General features: G+C 47.2%; 1 protein-coding gene across 3 annotated transcripts in view; it reads right to left on the bottom strand.

Moving 5' to 3' along the window:
• Positions 1-19,503, bottom strand: part of LY86 (lymphocyte antigen 86) — a 42,663-nt gene that overhangs the window by 2,634 nt on the left and 20,526 nt on the right. For all 3 annotated transcript variants that reach the window (XM_086370906.1, XM_086370907.1, XM_086370905.1), the window contains 3 exons: positions 11,615-11,701; positions 10,266-10,394; positions 1,720-1,772 (listed from right to left, as the gene is read on the bottom strand). In XM_086370906.1, coding sequence (XP_086227032.1) covers positions 1,720-1,772; positions 10,266-10,394; positions 11,615-11,701 — 269 coding nt within the window. The remainder of the gene's footprint in view (positions 1-1,719; positions 1,773-10,265; positions 10,395-11,614; positions 11,702-19,503) is intronic.

Genomic DNA, 19,503 nt, shown 5'->3' on the forward strand with positions numbered 1-19,503 from the left:
TTTGGTGGGAGAAGGGGGCACCTGGGCAAGGTCTTCTAAAACCAAAAGTCTGCACACCATTTCTGTTCCACGTTAGGAAGCAGCGTCTCTGCGGCCTGCAGGCTGGCGGCCAGCCAGGGGCGCCTGGGAGGCCGGGCTGGTCTCGGGCCAGCAGGGGAGCCCAGGTTGGGATTAAGGCCTCCAGCTGCCTGTGCGGCTCACATGATGGCTCACATGTGGTTCTGGTTCTGTCCCCTGCAGGCCTGCCTCGGGGGTCAGGACTGGCCAGGTTCCTGCTCCACAGGCCCAGAAAGTCTTGAAGAGGTAGGAGGATGGCACAGAGGGCTTCTGTGGATGCTTGAACAGGCAGGAGGGGGCAGGCAACCTGACCACTGTCTTAGCCTCACACTGGGCAACATCTCAAGGACCATCGTCAGTGCGCCACGGATGCAGGTAATGCAAGTGGGCCACGGATGCAGGTGATGCGTTCACCCACGTATCCTACGTGGATGCAATAAACCTCGGTACATCTGGGCTTCATTTCTTTCAAAGTGATCCTATGACTTTTAAGTTCTTTCTCTCTATTTCATTCCAGTTGCTAAGAGTAACTGCTTTTTTTTTTTTTTAAGTTAGTAATGCAAAACAAAAGTTAATTGCTTGCAAATTTCAAGTTGATGGATTGGGGGTGCATGGGAAGGATCCACAGAAAAAAATGGAGAAAGAAAAAGAATTCAAATAGCAAAGATTTAAAGCAAAAACGTTGTGGGAGAAATTTGGTCTCACATCCTAGAAGGGAAGAGAGTTTGTACAACTTGCGTGTTACCCTGAAAGGCCTGAGGAGAAGACTCTGGAAAGCTGGACCTGCCCCAGCTGCCAAAGCATCGCTGGAGAAAGACCGAGGTGGTCTGGAGACTTGGCGGCTTGAAGAGGAGGAATGCAGAGGCTGGGACAGAAAGGGAACATGTCCTGGGGGATGAAACGAGTTCAAGAGATTCTTTATGGAGCAGGAGGTCCTCTTCTAGAGTCATACTCAGGCTTTGGAAGATGAAAAGGATGAAATTGAAAACCAAAAAATGAAACAAACCGATTACATTTCTGTGATTCTCTTGATGTTTTTCTGAAGGATGCTCTCAGGAGTAGCTATTGAGAATGGATCGCTATGTCTGAGTCGCTGGAATTCGGCTGTTTCATAAACTAATGGTATTTTAAATAAAAAGGAATTGTTGGAAAAACAGTGAAGGTGCAAGACGTGGACATTTTATTTACGGGGTGGGAGCTTGTGAGTACTGAGCAAGCGCAGTAACTGGGGAGCTTAGAGCTTTCTGGGCTGTCTCTCTTCCCTTCTCCGAATGGCCAGCCCGCCTGTGGCTGCCTGCCTCGCCTCTAACAGTCTGGCCACGCGGAGGCCCCTGGACAGAGTCCTCCAGCAGGACAGGGCCCCAGAGCCCCTCTCTAGGGGCGCTGTCTCCACAAGGGGTGCCCCAGGATCCCGCCGGACAAAAATGTTAAACACCAAAACGCCAAAACCCATGCGTCAAGCTTTAATTAGCAAGTGCCCACAATGAAGTAACAGCTTCACCCAGAAAGGGTCTTCTCAGTGAAAGGCGGTGCAAAAACTTGAAGGTTTTAGTTTAATTCCCTCTCCTCCTCTGCTGTCTCTTCCCTGCCCACCTCCTTCTTTAAGAAACTGCTCGATACAATAATTAAGGAACAAAATAAAACAGCAAACCAAACCCTTACCTCGGGAATTTCAAATCCAGGATTATTGATAGGGCCGGCATAATAAATCTGCTCTGGAAAGACAGACAAAGCGCACATCACGTCATTCAAGTGTTGAAACAGAATTGACTTTACTATTGTCTGTGCTTACTGTGCCCTGGGGATCCAGTGATGGAAGCAAAGGGTCTCTGACTGTGGTACATAAATCCCTAAGTGGGACAGAATCCAGGCCGTAGCAAGTAGCAGGAGACATGCAGGTCACGAGAGAGCCAGGCAGGATGAGGGTTCAGAGGGTAGGCTGGTCCTGGGATACTCAGGGTTAAATCCTAAGACAACTTCCCGTGACTGATCGACCTTGGACAGTTACGATCACTTTGGGCTCAGCACCCTCGTTTTTAAGACGGGTATAGTAAGGACAACAACAGAGTTGCGAGGAATGAAGAGAGCTAATCCGTATAAAGCCCTGATAATGATGTTTGGGAAGATTTGCTAAATTTACAAACAGATGCTGTGTTTGAGACGATGGTTGGTGTGGGACGTTTGAATGACAAGATCTCCCCGAGGCTTCTCGCTGATTCTGTGACTTCTCGGTAGCCTTTCAAGACAATCCCTTTGCTGCTGACGGCAGGAGTAGGTTTCTGCTGCCTGCAGCTCAAGAACCATGGCTGCTGGGACCACGAACCACTTGAAGTCCCTCAGGGAACGGGACCCAGCTGACAGAGGAGCAGAGTCCCAGCACACCAGTGAGCGCGCCCCTTCCCGTCAGGTGCGGCTGGATTCTGCTTGGATTCCCCTGGACGCATTTTATACCCACTTCACGTATCTACTTGGTGTTCTAAGGTGACACAGTGCAAACGGCTGGATCCTGGAGGCAGGACCCAGCTCTCCTCCTCACTAAGTGTTGGTGGACGAGTTGCTAACTATCCCGTGACGCAGCGCCTGCACTTGCAATGCAGAAGTAGGAAGGCCTCTTCTGCAGGGCGCGGAGGGGACTAGGAGCTCGTGTGCGAGCTCGCGGAGCACGGGGCCCTGGGAAGGGGGAGCCAGCAGGTCTTCCTGCACGTTTCTCACCTTACCTCCCAGTGTGAAGGAGAGGGACGCGAAGGTTCCCAGGGGGACGCAGAGAAACATGCCAAGGCTGGGTTTGGGAACCTTCTTCCTGAGCCATTGTGAACAGTTGCTAAGTTCTACTGGTGTCTTTTTTTTCTTTTTTAGCTTCCGGTTTAAAAAAAATGGACAAGTGCTGTCTTTTGAAGCATACCAAACAAATGCTATCAAGCACTTTGTTATGCTCATTTAATGCTCCAACATCTGCTGATTTGTGCTTCACTATGAGCGACCTTTGTGGGGTGAGAGATTGCCACGAACTCGGTCCTCATTTTACAGTTTCAACTGGAGCTTTTCTGTGGGCCCATGAAGTTCCTGAGAATTGCTGCAAGTAACTCGCGAAACTTTTTTTTTTTTAAACCTGATGAAACAACACCTAAAATTAAATTCTTGCTCCTTCCTTTTCCAGATCATCTCGGGTTCTGAGATTCCTTTAATTAACATCCTCACACTCCAGGGCTATAAAAAGAGCCGCGGTATATCTGTACCCACTTCTTTCTCTCCTTCTTTGGGAATCTTGATCAGTTTTTAATACGGAGTGGATTAAAAATTTCACCCTCCTGCTTCTGAATACTTGAAGTTGCTTCTGCCAATCGACTTTTTTTGGGGAACCCAGATATTTGTGTGATTGGCACACAGTGTATTTTTAGAGAGGAAATGGATTTTAAAATGTGGAAATAGCAGCTCCCGAAGAGTCGTGGACCAGACGGCTGCCCTTTCACTAAGAGAGTAATCTAACGTTATTTAAACTTAGACACATTCACTGTGCACTTGCAATGGGCATTTATAAAACTATGAAGTGAGCAGCCTTCTAGGGCTGAGTAGGGTCCCGCCATGCCCCCTCTCCAGGCATTCAGAGATGTGCTCGTTACCCTGGTCTTTCTGCCCTAATATCACTTGGGCCTCCTCTCAATGACAAACTCCTATAAGGACTCGTTGACAATCTTAGCCTCTTTCTCTGCCAAGAATGGTTCCGACAGACACATGGGTTGTGTCCCCCACTTCTAGTCAGATAGTTTCTCCTCTGGGCAGGGAACCTGACTGGTGGGAGCGTTATGGGGTCTGGGAAGGGCAACAAGAACAGTCCACGAAGGCAAACCTTTCTGAGCAGCGATAGGATCCCCTAACAGAGAAACTCACATCTCACCCCAGCTACACAAGTAGCTGTATCACCGGTGAAGCTCTCAGAACTTCTTGGAGGGCCTTTTCATTGGAAGCATACAGAGTTTGAGTTTTCTTCTGATGACGCACAATTACATGGCCTCTTCACAAGGTCATAGTATGCGCAGTTCAGACAACCTGTGCTGGTTCTCTGTTTGGAGGCTGTACAGGCTACTAATGCCTGCCCCTCCCCCCACCAGATGTGCATGTCCTGATTTTTAGAACCTGTAGATACTTTACAAGGCAAAGGGGATTTTGAAGATGCAAAATTAGGATTTTGAGATGTCATATTAAGCATTTTGAGATGGGGAGATTATCTTGGATTCTCTGGGTGAGTCCAGTGTAACCACAAGGGTCCTCATAAGCTGGGGAAGATCAAAAGAAGAAGGGGATGTGAGGATGGAATCAGAGAGGAGGGATGTGGCTACAAGTCAAGGAAAGTGAGCAGCTTCCACAAACTAAAAACCTCAAGGAAATGGACCTGTATCCATCCTCGGAATTCTCCAGAAGGAACACAGCCCTCCTGAGTCTGGTTTCAGGCTTCTGGTGTCCAGAGTGGTAAGAGAACACCTTTGTGTGGCAGGTCACTAGGCTCACAGCAGCAGTAGGGCACTGATACACTGATCTCGGGCCCAGAGAGGAGGCTGGGCGGTTGGCCGGAGAAGGGCCAAGAGTGGCGGCTTACATATATTTGAAGTGAAGTGAAGTGAAAGTCGCTCAGCCGCGTCTGACTCTTTGCAACTCCATGGACTATACAGTCCTTGGAATTCTCCAGGCCAGAATACTGGAGTGGGTAGCCCTTCCCTTCTCCAGGGGATCTTCCCAATCCAGGGGTCGAACCCAGGCCTCCTGCACTGCAGGCGGATTCTTGGGCTCCAGCAAAGACCTCTTTGGAACCATGACACCCGCATACTCTAGGTATTGAACAAAAGAGAAAGTCCCTGGTCTAGACAGTGAAATTTCCAACACAAATTCCAACTAAACTCAGGACAGGTGGTTAAGAAAAATGCAGAGTGATGCAGAGCCTACCAGGTCAGTGATGCTTAGTGCAACATTCCACAAAGGTGTGACTATCCTGCATCAGCATCATTAGATAAAGCAGCCGCCATCCACATGTGGCCACTGAGAACTTGAAAGGTGGGTAGTGTGGCTAAGGTTTTAATTTAATTTCAATGTAAGTGATTTCAGTGGCCTCCCGAGGTGAGTGGCTATCGTATTGGACATTTGGTTTTAGGTCAGCACTATCCAATGGAAATATAATGTGAGCCACATTTGTAATTTGTATTATTTTTAAAAAGGAAAAAGAAACAAGCGAAATTAATTTAATAATACGTGCATATTAACCCAAATATTACAATTATTATAATTTCAACGAGCCTATTTGCAAAGCAGAAATAAAGACGCAGACATAGAGAACAAATGAACGGACACCAAGGAGGGGAAAGAGGGTGGGACGATGAAGTGAGAGACCGGCGCTGACACATGCACACTATGGGTGTTACGTGTGAAGCAGACCACGAATGAGAACCACATGCGCACTATGGGTGTTACGTGTGAAGCAGATCGAGAATGAGAACCACATGCGCACTATGGGTGTTACGTGTGAAGCAGATCACGAATGAGAACCTACTGCAGAGCACAGGGAACTCTACTCAGCATTCCCTGGTGGCTTAAACGGGAAGAGAATCCGAAAAAGAGGGGGTATATGTACGCGTGTAGCTGATTCACTTTGCTCTACAGCAGAAACTAACTCAACGTTGTGAAGTAGCTATACTTCAACAAAAACTGGTTTTTTTGGCAATGGAAAATATAATTAACACATTGCATACAAAATACAAATTTTGAATTTAATTAAAAAAAAAATCTAGGTCTCTAAAGGCAAAGAAAGTGTTAAAGAACTTAAAGCCATTGACAATGAATATTTATCTGGCAGAGTGAGACCAGCTAACAATTAAAGGGAAAAAAACCCAATGATGCCTATAAGACAATGACATGCATATCAAAGTTAAGTTAAACTTGAAAAAACTGATCAAGCCTTTCAAAATCCTTTTTCAAAAATGGCACCCTTTAGGATCATATTGAAAGTAAAACATGCATGAATTAAAATATGCCATTAATAATTTTATCTTGAAGTTATGTGAATCATCTCTGCTTGAAAGATTTTTTTCAACAAAATTAAAAAAAAAGACTATAATTTCAATAGATTACCAATATAGAAAGCATCAATGAGATTTTTAAATTCTTTTTTCAATCTATGTTTTGTACAAAGTCTTCAAAATTTGGTGCAAACTGTACTCAGAGCTCATCTCACTTGGATGGGCCCCGTTTCTGATTATCAGGAGCCACACATGACTCATGGCTCCTGGAATGGACAGGGCCAACGATGGAGCCATGGATGGCCTAGGAGGTGAAATGATTTTCTCCAACTTCATTCTTCCTACAAGAGCTTTCTGCATTTGCCGCCCAGGTTTTCTCTGTAAGAGCTATAACTTCTGGCAGCAAGAAGGGAAGGAGGATTTAAATTTTTTTTTTCCTTACTAATCTATTTTTGGATTTCTGTGTGTAAACACTTAATATAACTCTCAAAATACAGCTTGTGAATTGGTGGGCTAATTGCATTGCCAGAAGGAGAAGCAAAGGAGATGGTGATGGGAAGAAAGGGAAGAAACTCAGCTGATCTTCAGAAATCTGGGGCAGCCACAGGGAAGGGCAATGTGACCGAAAGTCATGAAACAGATGTCACAGGGGGTGGTCTTCCTCAGATTGGGGGTCTCAGGTGTTCGTGCACATCAGAGCTCTCAGGACGTTTGTTAAAATGCAAACACCAGCAACCCACGGGGTCCACAGGAGAGCTGCCAGTCCGCCTTCTCAAATAGCTTCCTACATGATGATTACACAGAATTGTGGGTACTGGCTTCCCTGGTGGCTCAGACGGTAAAGCATCTGCCTGTGATGCAGGAGACCTGGGTTCAATCCCTGGGTTGGGAGGATCCTCTGGAGAAGGAAATGGCAATCCCCTCCAGTATTCTTGCCTGGATAATTCCGTGGACAGAGGAGCCTTGTAGGCTACAGTCCATGGGGTCGCAAAGAGTCAGACATGACTTACTGACTTCACTTCAATTAGATTTAATGAAACTCCACAACAGGCTGAGAGTTTGTAAAGGATCCCGTATTACCTTAGAGAATTAAAAACACTTTGGCCTTTTGTTGCTGTTCAGTTGCTAAGTCGTGTCCGACTCTCTGCCAACCCATGGACTGCAGCGTGCCAGGCTTCCCTGTCCTTCACAGTCTCCCAGAGTTTACTCCAGTTCATGTTCAATGAGTCGGTGATGCTATCCAACCATTGCATCCTCTGTCATCCCCTTTTCCTCCTGCCTTCAGTCTTTCCCAGCATCAGGGTCTTTTCCAAGGAGTCAGTTCTTCGCATCAGGTGGCCAAAGTATTGGAGCTTCAGCTTCAGCATCAGTCCTTCCAATGAATATTCAGGACTGATTTCCTTTAGGATTGACTGGTTTGATCTCTTTGCAGTTCAAGGGACTCTCAAGAGTCTTTTCTAGCACCCCAATTTGAAAGCATCAATTCTTTGATGCTCAGATTCTTTATGGTCCAACTCTCACATTCATACATAACTACTAGAAAAACCATAGCTTTGACTATCCGGACCTAGGTCCTATGTCATTATTAATCTCAATATTTTGGGATCAACAAAAAGAACTGATGGATTTCAAAGGACAAGTTCAACACATTCTTGGATCATTTACAAGAGGCTTAATGTTGAGGATGGAGGGAAGTTCCCAGGGTTACAGAATTCCTGAACAGGCACTGTTCTTTCTCTTTCTTCTTTCCTTCCTTCCTTCCCTTCTTTCTTTCTGTCTTTTCTTTCTTCCTTCCTTCCTTTCCTTCTCTTAGTAAAAAAAAAAAAAGTCTAAGGTGATCATTGTTTCTATGTTTTTTTTGCAGTTCAAGGGTGGGTGTTTGCTGCCAATGCAGTAATAAAGCGCTGTTTTTGTTGATTCTTCATGAATTTGCAGCTGCCCTGTCACTGCAAGCAGGAAACCCACAGCTGCTTGAAGTATGCAGACAAAGAATAAAACATGAAGAGAAGAAAGGCTGAAGGCTGAGTTGCTGGTGCTTCCAAATTCCAGTTTCATGAGAACTGCAGGCGGGGCTCTCTCCCCAGAGGTGGAAGGGGGCTGCGGGGGCTCTGCTCTCAGCCAGCAGAGGATATACAACCTGGGCCTAAGTCAGGTTCCTGCTACCTCCAAGGAAAAACGGTCTTAAACTTCTAAGCCCCCGAGGCTCTGCCGCCTCTCCAGGTCTTGTTAAAATGCAGACTTCCACTCTGAGATTGATGACTTCAGGGGCTCAGAGCCCTTGCTTGAGAAATCCCTCATCACCTGCCGGCAGTTGCTGCCATTTATCACTTACTGAGTCCTGTGTGCCAGACTCTGTCCTAAGGACTTTGTATAATTGTCCAATTTATCCTTACTAAGAATCCCATGAGGTCTCTGTGGAGATGTGGAAACTGAGGCTCAGACACACTGAGTAATTCTGCCTGAAGTCACACAGCCATAAGAGACAGCAAAGGTCTGGTTCTGTGTAAGCCTGGCTTCCAACCCTGTGTTGGAAGAGACCGAGAACAAAGGCCCGGGGACCCGCAGGACCGAAGCCTGAAAAAACGAAGCAACCAGGAGATGCAGAAGTCTTGTTGTTTAGTCGCTCAGTCGGGTCCTGCTCTTTGCGACTCCTTGGACTGTAGCCCGCCAGGCTCCTCTGTCCATGAGACTTCCCAGGTGAGAAGACTGGAGTGGGTTGCCATGCCCTTCTCCGGGGGATCTTTCCGACCCAGAGATTGAACCTGCATCTCCTCGGTCTCCTGCATTGGCAGGTGGATTCTTCACTGCTGAGCCATCTGGGAAGCCCCAAATAAGTAGGTCGCACTGAGATTGCTGGATTCAAAGTCCAGAGTGCTAACCCTTACACCACAGGGCCACTATAGGAGGTCTACAGTGGCCCAGAAATCACGGATGTGCAAAAGGTAGGGGACCCCACCCAGAGAAGATGTATTTTAAAAGTGAGGCCTCAGACACAGCCACTTGCTCCCCTTCTTTCAGAGCAGAAATGAGTGGCTCAGTCCCTGGGACTGCATTTGTTACTAACGTGTGCCGTGAACAGTTGCAAAGGGAGGCCCTGGGTGGGGCTGCGGGCGTGCTGACACAGGCTGTCCGGTCCTTGGCATGGATTACCGGTGGGACGCATCAAGATGGCCTCTGCCTGGAAGGTGCTTTGTCTTATTTTCTACTACAGCTGTGTGAGGTATAAGGTGTTTTGCAGAAAGTATTCAGGGTACTTTTTCCAAATCTAGGCAAGTTCTTCGTTTCTTAGACCCACAAAAAGCAGCACTTAGAGACAGTGAGGCAGTGGAACTCTGGCTGATGAAACGTGAATTGCTGACCTAGATAGAGCTGTTACGACTGACTTTGAACAGCTAGAGGCAGTGAGACTGAGAGGCCTTTGCATTCAATAATCTCGGGGCATGGCCAGGCTCACATGTTCAGCGTGAACCAGAACAAACAGGAAATGCCCACGTTTGTGAAAGGGAGGGCGGGGAGGTGCCCAGCCCCAGTGCCCACTAAGCTTCCCGCTTTGTCTTGCTTGCAGGTGTGAGATCAGCGAACTTTGTCGTGGAAGCCCTACAATTCCAGCTGCTGTTAGGAATGACACCTGCCTCCTGGGCGATGTCATGTCAGACCTGAAAAACAGCTCTCAGGGAATCTTCTCTGCTGTGTATTGAAATTCATCTAATTATGATGTATTCCCTGCTTTGGACAAACACTTGACATAGGTAAGATCGGACTGCCACAAAAGATGAACCAGGGAGCAATTATTTCTTTGAATAAAGGACTCATCAGCTTGCAAAAGGTGTCAGGGTCATGTTTATCTTACCTCCAAGCTTTGCAATACCTTTAACATTAAGTCCATATCCAATGTTTTCATGTAGCTTACTTACTGCACCGGTTATTTTTCACAAGGTGCCACTGCTAACATTAACAACAATTTTCTCTTTGCAAACACTCGATAAATGCATTTCATTTGATGTCCACACTTGCCCTGTAAGGCAGGTCCTGTGGGATGGGCCATGTGGTCATTTTTATACAACATGTGATGATCCATGAGGCTAAGGTTAACCGCAGGGGAGAGGGGACCCTAGACACCGGCCTGGATATCGTGGCCTTGGCCGCAAGCTCCTGTCCACCTCTCTCTGGGCCCCAGCGGCCGTCAGCCAGCCAAACACCTACCTCCTTTCCTTCTTCCACAGAAAGAAAACTTGGGTAGATCCACTTCGCAGACGGGGTAGGAGAAGTTCAGGATGGACAGTCCTTTACTGAAGAGCGCGACATCCAGAAACAGCTGCTCGATGTCCTCCCCTGGGGGCAAAGGGGAGACCAGCTTTCCTGTTAGTGTGGGCTTCGCTGAGCATCAGAGTGTTCAGAAATCATAAAAGCCTGAGCTGAAGGACCTTTCATCGCCAGAAGTCTGCGCCGTATGGCGAACAGCTTTCTGTTTTGGTAAAACAGCCTTTGGGCAGTGCGACTGGGACATGCCTGTGGATGAAAGCCTTTCACTGACTTCACCTGCCTGGAGCTGCTAGCTGACCTGCACCCGTGCCCTGACGCTGTGGACCCTGGGGACCTGGCTCCTACAGCTTCTCAGCTACGTGGTCCCAGGTGCCTCCCCCAAGAGTGGCGGGCTGCGGTCCAGCCTGTAATCCCCACTGCTGATGTCCATTATCACACAGGAAGCTTCTGGCCGCTCTGCACAGCCGGCTCCCGACTCTCCGCCCTTTTCTCCTTTCCTCCCTGTTTAGATTCTGCTCACTCCCTTCCTTCTAGTCCTCTTTTTCTCCCTACAGCATTCCCGGAGCTGTTGGTATGGAGCCCAGACACTGTGCAAGGTCTGGAAATGCCAAGATGCCTGAGAGTTCTCGGCGTCCGGGAATGTTCCCTCCATTTCTCTGGAAAGAGTCCATATGCTCAATTTATTAAATCCTTCTGCTCTTGTTTTGAGGAAACTGTGAGAAAGGAGAGAGTCTAGCAGCTATAGCAATGTGATGATCAACTGTGATGACATGGCCACGTAAAAATAAAAATAAACAACCTGAAAGCATCCTGGCTCATTGACTTGGTGGAGGGAGAAGATATTCCACGTCTTTGCCCGTGTCCGGGTTTAAGAGCTTAGATGAGCTATTTGTGGAATGAAATAATGCGAGGATAAACCATGCTGCTGGTACCAGACTTGTTTGTGGCTGAGACAACTAAGCAAAAAAGCCTTCTTTTGAGCAAACATTGATACTTAGGCTCAAAATATTTTCTTTTTGTTGTTGTTATTGGATATACTGATTCCAGGTGCTTATAGCACCCAAATGAGTGTCTAGGGTCTCTTTTCACAAAAGAACAGCTTTAATTGAGAGTTCTGCTCTATCTGGATATTACCCAGAGAGAGAAATGAAAATGGAAATGGAAATAGTTAATTCCAGAGAATGATGGGACGCAGCGGCTCAGCCACCACAGCAAATACAAATAACCGGGTGTCTGAGCCACGAAGAGGCTGTGTCATGTTTTATGTGCTGTCAGCAATGTTTACTTACTCAGAACCATTCCAAATCTAATGTTGATATTTGGTTTTAATTGTCTGGCACACTGGTCGACAGAAAAGCCAAAATCTTGCAATGGGTCTGCCAAGAAGAAAGCGACGGGTTAGACGTGAGGACACCACATGGTCTGCATGCTCACACTCAAGACTCACACCCATCCTGTGCCTTTTTCCCACGTGAGTCCCTGGAATGGACTTGGCAGCACATTGCCCAGCACGCTTCTCACCGAAGTCCATGATGCTTTCAACTGCCCCTCCCCGTCTCTGCAAACTCGACGCCATGTTCACGCTGATGGCAGGTCTCAGGCTAAGAAATGAGCGCAGGGTCCTGATGGGTGGGTTTCATCTTTTTTTGCTAACTTTTCGGCCACACCACTCAGCACATGAGATCTTAGTTCCCCAACCAGGGCTCGAACTTGCGGCCCCTGCGGTGAAGCGCAGAATCTTAACCACCAGACCACCAGAAAAATCCTAGGTGGGTTCTATCTTTACTTGTTAAAACTCTGATTATTGCTTGCTTTTATTTCCTGAACTTTTGTCCTTAAAATTGATTGCCTGAAGTACTTCACAAGGCATGTCGTACTATATTTCAAACAAGGGAAAATAGGGCAGCTCTTCAAAGTTAAGACCTGCCTTTATCACTTCATCCCACCCCATCCCATTCAACACAGCAACTGTTTCCAAATATCCCACTATCTGAAAGGTATTGTGTTAAATCGAAAAGCTACAAAAACAATATTTTTTACGTATAATTTCTGCTCATTCTCAACATCCCAGTGGCTCATCTATGCCTTAGAGAGAATCAAGAAATGCTCTGCTGGCCCCAAGTTCCGTTTCCCGCATCAAAGTCCACACTCCATTCTCAGAGGTCTTGGTGGCAACGTCAGCCCCACCTGGCAAGTTTTCCAGCAAGCTCCAGGCGCTTTCTGCTGTATCCTGGTCTCACCAGTTCAGGCCATTGTCTACAAACTAAAGTCGTTCATTCCCACTTTTTTTTTGGTGAAGGTTTCCCTGTACTGTGCTAAGTCGCTTCAGCCGTGTCTGACTCTTTGCGACCCCATGGACCGTAGCCCACCCGGCTCTTCTGCGCATAGGATTCTCCAGGCAAGAATCCCAGAGCGGGTTGCCACGCCCTGCTCCCGATTTCCCTGACAGTCCCCCAGATATTCTTCTGCTTCTCTGAGCTCTTCAAACAGTTGTGTCTCAAGTACTATTTAAGGCGCACAAGCATGTGTGACTTTGTGCCTTGACGTTTGGCTTGCCTCACAATAATTAACCTAAACGCAGACCTCTCGACAGGCAGGAGCTGGAGTTCTGTTTCTTTCGTGTTGCTTTGTTTTCCATTTCCTTTTCACTTATGTTTCCCTCTGGGCCCCAGAGAAGATAGCTGATTTTAAGTGAGGGTCTGCGTTACGTGAGTCGCTGAGCCATAGGGCACTTCACGGGGTTTCCACCTAATTCTCTGCGCCTAGCGCAGAGCCTTGAGGTCAAACACGAAGTAAGCACTCCATAAATGCGCACAAGGCGTGGATGAATGGGTTATGTATTAAGCTATTTTCTCTCAGCTTCAAATTGGCCTTCAGGGCTCTGCTGTGAGAAGCTGGGGGCTCTTTGCATTAACATTTCTACTTTGCCACCTGCCAGAGATGCGCCAGAAAGAGGCGGGCTGAGCGGGAGAAGGACTTCTCCTTCACACTCCTGCCGATGTTCAAGCGTGTCCCCTGTTGAAGGCCTATTGCCTGGCAGTGGCAGCTGGTTCCAGAGTCCAGCTCTCTTTTGTACCTTCCTAGAATCAGCTGAGGCTCAGCTCTGCCGCCCCCAAAGCTTCTGTGTCGATGGTAACTCAGAGGGTGGCACCTCTTCCGAGGCTGCCTGCATCTCAGCCCTTCAAGGGCTCTGCTGTCACACTTCTACATTCTAACACCCTTCACCTCTGTCCTCTGCTCACAGCCCTTGGCGGGTAGCTTCTTCCTCATTGGTGGTTTTTTTCTTTTTTTTTCTTTTCTGGTTCCCTAAAAATTGCTTGTGAGAGTTGGACTATAAAGAAAACTGAGCACCGAAGAACTGATGCTTTTGAACTGTGCTGTTAGAGGAGACTCTTGAGAATTCCTTGGACTGCAAGGAGATCCAACCAGTCCCTCCTAAAGGAAATCAGTCCTGAATATTCATTGGAAGGACTGATGCTGAAGCTGAAACTCCAATACTTTGGCCACCTGATGTGAAGAGCTGACTCATTTGAAAAGACCCTGATTCTGGGAAAGATTGAAGGTGGGAGGAGAAGGGGACGACAGAGGATGAGATGGTTGGATGGCATCACTGACTCCATGGATGTGAGTTTGAGTAAACTCCGGGAGTTGGTGATGGACAGGGTGGCCTGGTGTGCTGCAGTCCATGGGGTCGCAAAGAGTCAGACACAACTGAGCAACTGAACTGAACTGAACAACTGCTTAACCAATACCTTGTATTAAATTTTCTGTTGAAATAACTGATGGGGTTTCTGAATTTCTGACTGGACCTGGACTGATGGAAAGAATGACAATCTTGAGAGACAGGCCTGGTCATCCTCATTTCACCGATGGGAAAATTAAGACTCAGAGAGGCGGTGTTGACTTATCCAGGTTTAAGACCTAGAAAATGGCAGAGTCAGGATTCAAACTCAGACTTAAAAACAAACAAATAAAAAGTTGCCACCCACTACTGCACAGAGGCACGTGAAGCAGAGCCCGGAAGGTGGATGTTAATGACCGATTAGTGCGATGCCTGGGATACTCTGTGTGCCGGCCTGTGGCACCTGGCACTTCTATTTCATAACTGGCCTCAATTTCAGCTTAGCTATGAGCTCACATTTGTTGGTGGGAGCATTCCAGACAGTTTAATCATCACACTGCTGGCCTGGAAGACGCATAATTGTCTGTGGTGTGTGCCGTGGAAATGATCACTAGGCTGTTCAGCCCTGCGAATCTAATCTAGGTGCACTTTTGTCTGATGAAACGCCTATGATCTGGTCACCAATTTCCTGGAGGGATAAGCCATTTTCTCTGATGCCCATTTTACTCGTTCATCAGCATGTTTGTGCCTTCCTGGCATTTATTTCAGTTTGGAATATGGGAGCAGGGCTTAAGGAGACAGTTTTTCCCGCTACATATTTGGCCCTCGGTATTAAAAAAGAGGCCGACCAACAGAGGCTTAGAAAAATGCATCCTCAAGATTGTGAACAAATTTAAGTTGCGATTTGAGGAAAGATAAAAGGGGATAAGCATGTGTCGATTAGCTAATTATCAGGCACAGACTCACACTGTGTGGATCAATATTTTAAAGGCATAGCTGGAGAGAATAAAGTGAGGCCAGAAGAAGAAAATCAAACATCTCCCTGGTGCTGGAAAAATACTATTGTGAAGAAAATCATCTTAGTAAGGAGCAAAGTCACAGAGGAAACAGCGGGCCGCTTCTCTCTGAGGATGTGACTGTAACACAGAAAGACAGACGGCTTAAGAAGCGCTTAGGGCTTTGGTGATCTTTCCTAGCAGTTATTTCAATTTTATACTTGAGAGTGAATTTAATTTAATTTTTTTTTTGAGAATGAATTTTGTACTTTAGAGTGAACATGTAGTTCACAGTTGTCTCGGGGAAAATAACATCTGTTCCTCTGTCCCCCAAGCACACCCTCACGCACTTACGGCCTTTCCTCTATCGACTGGTATTTTCACTCGGGCACTTAGCACGCTCTGTAAAAAATATTTTTTATTTTCTTGTAAACCTCTGCCTTTCCTCTACTAGATGCTTCAGGGCAAGCGGCCCAGCCTCAGAGCCCAGCGTCACGTGCTAAGATCATCCTACGTGGGACTGTCCTGGTGGCCCAGCTGCTAAAGCTTCCTGCTTCCATTGCTGGGCAAGTGGGTTCGAGCCCTGGTCTGGGAAATAAGATTCCACACGACTTAGCACGGCCGAAAAACAAAATAAATTAAATAAGAAAACAAAGACATTCATAAGAAAAAGATTATACTAGGTTCCAAGTAGTAGTTTGTTGAATGAATAATAGGGATTATATACAGTAAACTTATGGAGAACTTGAAAGCCAGATTTCTCAACTTTGTCACCATGGACATTTTGGGTCAGAAATCCTTTTTGAGGAAAATCCTTTTTTTTTTTTTTCTGTGTGCTGTAGGATCTTACCTACACCTCTAACCTACTAGACCCAGTAGCATCCCAGCCCCAAGTTCAACAAAAAAGGTTACGGATTTTACTAAATACCCTCTTGGGAATGAACTCACCTGGTGAGGAACCACTGCTTTGAAGAACTGCTTTCTCAGTTGCCAGACAAACATCTACAGAATCAGCTACCAAAATAAAGAAAGTGGGCTGCATTTTTAAAGCAGATCTCCTTAATATGGAGTGAGAGTTGACTGGAGACCAGGGTGGGGGGTTTTTCCTTGGACACTTGCCCTGGGTAATTTGACCACATAGAAACGAGATTATCTGAATTTGGATCTTCTGAAAGAATAAAACTGGGGAGTTAATGAGAGTGGTGTTCCTGGGCTTCAAGCGCGGAGATAAATATTTCTTCCTGACACTTTGCTGTACGGCAGCGAATGAGCTGAGAAAAGACGAGAAGCTTCAGGGTGAGATATATGATCTCTTCATCGAGTTTTTTTTTCCTTAGCCTCTAAGCTCTACCTCTATTCTGTCTGCTCAGTCCTCCTGTATGGTGTCCGCCTGAGAGAGGGCAGCAGTTACAGTGGGTGAGCGTAATGCCCCCCAAGCTGCCCCGCTGCCCCCACGCCCGGGGCACAGGTGTGTCTGGAAGGCAGCCTCCTCCAAACAGCGGACACTAAATCCCCAGGGAGAAGGGTGAGGGAGCAGCTGGGGAAGCAGCCAGGAGCATCTGCCTTCTCACTAAGGGCAGTGCTGGTCACACGCGTCCCTGAACCAGTTCGCACTCCTTCGTTGGAGTAGAAGAGACTTAGAAAGACAGATGCGGCTTAGTGTGTGTAGGGTCTTCACACATCTCAGCTCCAGAGCCATTCTGGGGCCTTAAGATCTGTTGATGGCCTGTGCTCTCCCGGGAGGGGCTGGACTCAAGCGGTCATCCGGGAGAGGATGAGCTGGCCTGGGGCATTTCTGGCCAGCATTGGGCTCTCAGCTGGGATCAGGGCAAGAAAACAAAGCCCAGCGGCACGGCCTGGGGAAGTGCGATTCCTCTCCGAGGTCGGTGGGGCCCGATGGGGCCAGGTGGGCGCACCGGGCTGGGCTGCTGCTGATATGTCTCAGGCACACGCGTATCCCGAAGGCCTCGAGTTCACGGCAGTCACTCTGCTCCCTGCAGCCTCTGTGCTGCCGGTTGGGTGGTTTGAGGGACACAGGAGGGGACAAGTCTCATGCAGCTGGTCCCGTTTTCCAAATTGCACAGCTCTGCCTGTTGTCGTTGTTCAGTCGCTAAGTCATGTCTGACTCTTTGTGACCCAGTCGCCTGCAGCACACCAGGCTTCCCTGTCTTTCACCATCTCCCAGAGTTTGCTCAAACTCATGTCCATTGAGTTGGTGATGCCACCCAACCATCCAAACCTCTGTCGCCCTCTTCTCCTTTTGCCTTCAATGTTCCCCAGCATCAGGGTCTTTTCCAAAGAGTCGGCTCTTTGCATCAGGTGGCCAAAATATTGGAGCTTCAGCTTTAGCATCAGTCCTTCCAATGAATATCCAGGGTTGACTTCCTTTAGGATGGACTGGTTTGATCACAGTGGACATGGGGCTGGTTGATCACAGTGGACGTGTCCACAAACCACATATCTCAGCTGGTTGGATAAATACACGGAAAAGAGGCAAGGTCAAGCAGTTGAACGAGAGCAGGAGGGAAGCTGGACTTTCATGTTGGCGCTGGTGGGTGCCAGCAGTCACTTGGGAAGCCTGAGTTTTGAAGCCAGTGACTAATTTCCCCTGCACTTGGAATACTCTTCGGAAAGGTGTTAGTGCATATTAACTTTATTATCATCATAACAGAGGTATTTGCTTTGGCGCTTAGGATGGAGTTTCTGAGTGTGGATGAAAATCTTGTCTCAGGCCAAATATTAGCAGATGGACCTCTGCTGTCTTTCAGAATTCTTCTGCAAATAAAACAAAATAAACAGATCTTGCGTTTGACTTCTTCCTTTAGGTGGGGTGGTTACTAGTTTTGCAAGCTTGTGTTCTGTTCGCCATACAGGCCTAGTTGTGCGTGGATCTGAAAGTTTGCCTTCTTATATGGCTGTGTTTTGATGGGGTATTTTAATTTTCTTGTGTGATTGCTATGATAACATTCAAGGGTCATTGTGGATCCTTGAAAAAAAAAAAAAGATGATGGGAAGGCTTCCGTGAGATGCCATGGCTGGAAATCCGTTACCATGGCAACACAAAATTAATTTCCTCTTTTCTGTCCTTGACGTGCTGTGGTGTGTTCCTTTCCCCCCTGCCCCATCCTCTTTTCCTGCCTTTGAAGAGAAAGAAATGACTTACGAGGTGGTAAATGCATTCTAGCTAGTTGTTCTGTTATTTCCTGGTCTCTCCTTTTTCCCCACCTGTCAAATCTTATTACTGCAGAATAGCACGCAAAGCTCCCGACGGGCCATTGCATTTCAAATAATAGCAGTTCTGCCCCCATTCCAGTCTCCTCGGTCAGCATTTCATTGAGAATTGACTCACACAGCCAAAGACGGGTATGTGATCTGGATTTCTGTTTCTTCAGCGTGGTTATGTAGAGAAGTGAAAGTGTGAAAGTGTTAGCCACTCAGTTGTGTCCGACTCTTTATGACCCCGTGGTCTGTATAGCTTGCCAGGCTCCTCTGTCCATATAAGCCTCTAGGCAAGAATACTAGAGTGGGGAGCCATTCCCTTCTCCAGGAGATCTTCTTGATCCAGGAATTGAACCCGGGTCTTCCACGTTGCAGGAAGATTCTTTACCACCTGAGCCATCAGGGAAGCCTGGATACATAGACTGGGTGTTCAAAAATGCTTAAACATGGTTCCTAATCTCAGACACAACCAAACGCAATGAGCACCAGCCCAGTGGAACGGCTACTGTTCGTAACACTGCGGGCAAGAACGCCTACATCCCACAGCCCGCCTGGAAGCTGGGCGAACGCATTTTTGAGTGTGAAGGTAGGTTTTGGCTGCCAAGTTCAAAAGTCTGTATCCCTTATCTTGTTTACTTCTAACTGCAAAAGAAACGGGATTCATTGGAACTCATTACTGACAGATAAAGGGTGTGAATCTGCACCCTCTTTTGGCCTCTGAATTCCATTCCCCAGGGATAACCGGAGCCTGACTTCCACGAGCTTAGGAGGACGTGGTTTTTTATATTATAAACATTTGAGGCCAAAAAGAGATTAAAAAGCAATGGAGATGAGCTTTCATCGAAAACACCTTGCCAAATATCTCAAGGGAAATAACGACCCATTCGAAGCTCTTACGACTGATCTTTTGCACTTCAAACACTAAATGCAGTTTTATTGTGTGTTATCGTGGGGTATCACATGCCCTGCGCTCAGCACTCAGCCGTGTCCAACTCTGCAGCCCAGTGGACTGGGGCCCACCAGGCTCCTCTGTCCATGGGATTTCCCAGATAAGAATACTGGAGTGGGTTGCCATTTCCTCCTCCAGGGGATCTTCCCAATTCAGGGACCGAACCCGCATCTCTTGTGTCTCCTGCATTGGCAGGCAGATTCTTTACCATTGGTGCCATCTGGGAAGACCTGGGGGTATCATGGTGCCACATAAAATCTGACCATAAGAGTACAAACAAACTTGAACTTGTCTTCCCACTGACAGTGCACATTAGTGGCTGAAGAATGGGAAATGCAACTCAACTCCTCATTCATTTTGCTGAGGACCTGATACACAGCCTTGGGGATACAC

The sequence above is a fragment of the Bos grunniens genome, chromosome 23, assembly GCF_055505025.1.
Source record: "Bos grunniens cultivar Pamir isolate PY7600 chromosome 23, Bosgru_T2T1.0, whole genome shotgun sequence".
Taxonomy (NCBI): Eukaryota; Metazoa; Chordata; class Mammalia; order Artiodactyla; family Bovidae; genus Bos; species Bos grunniens.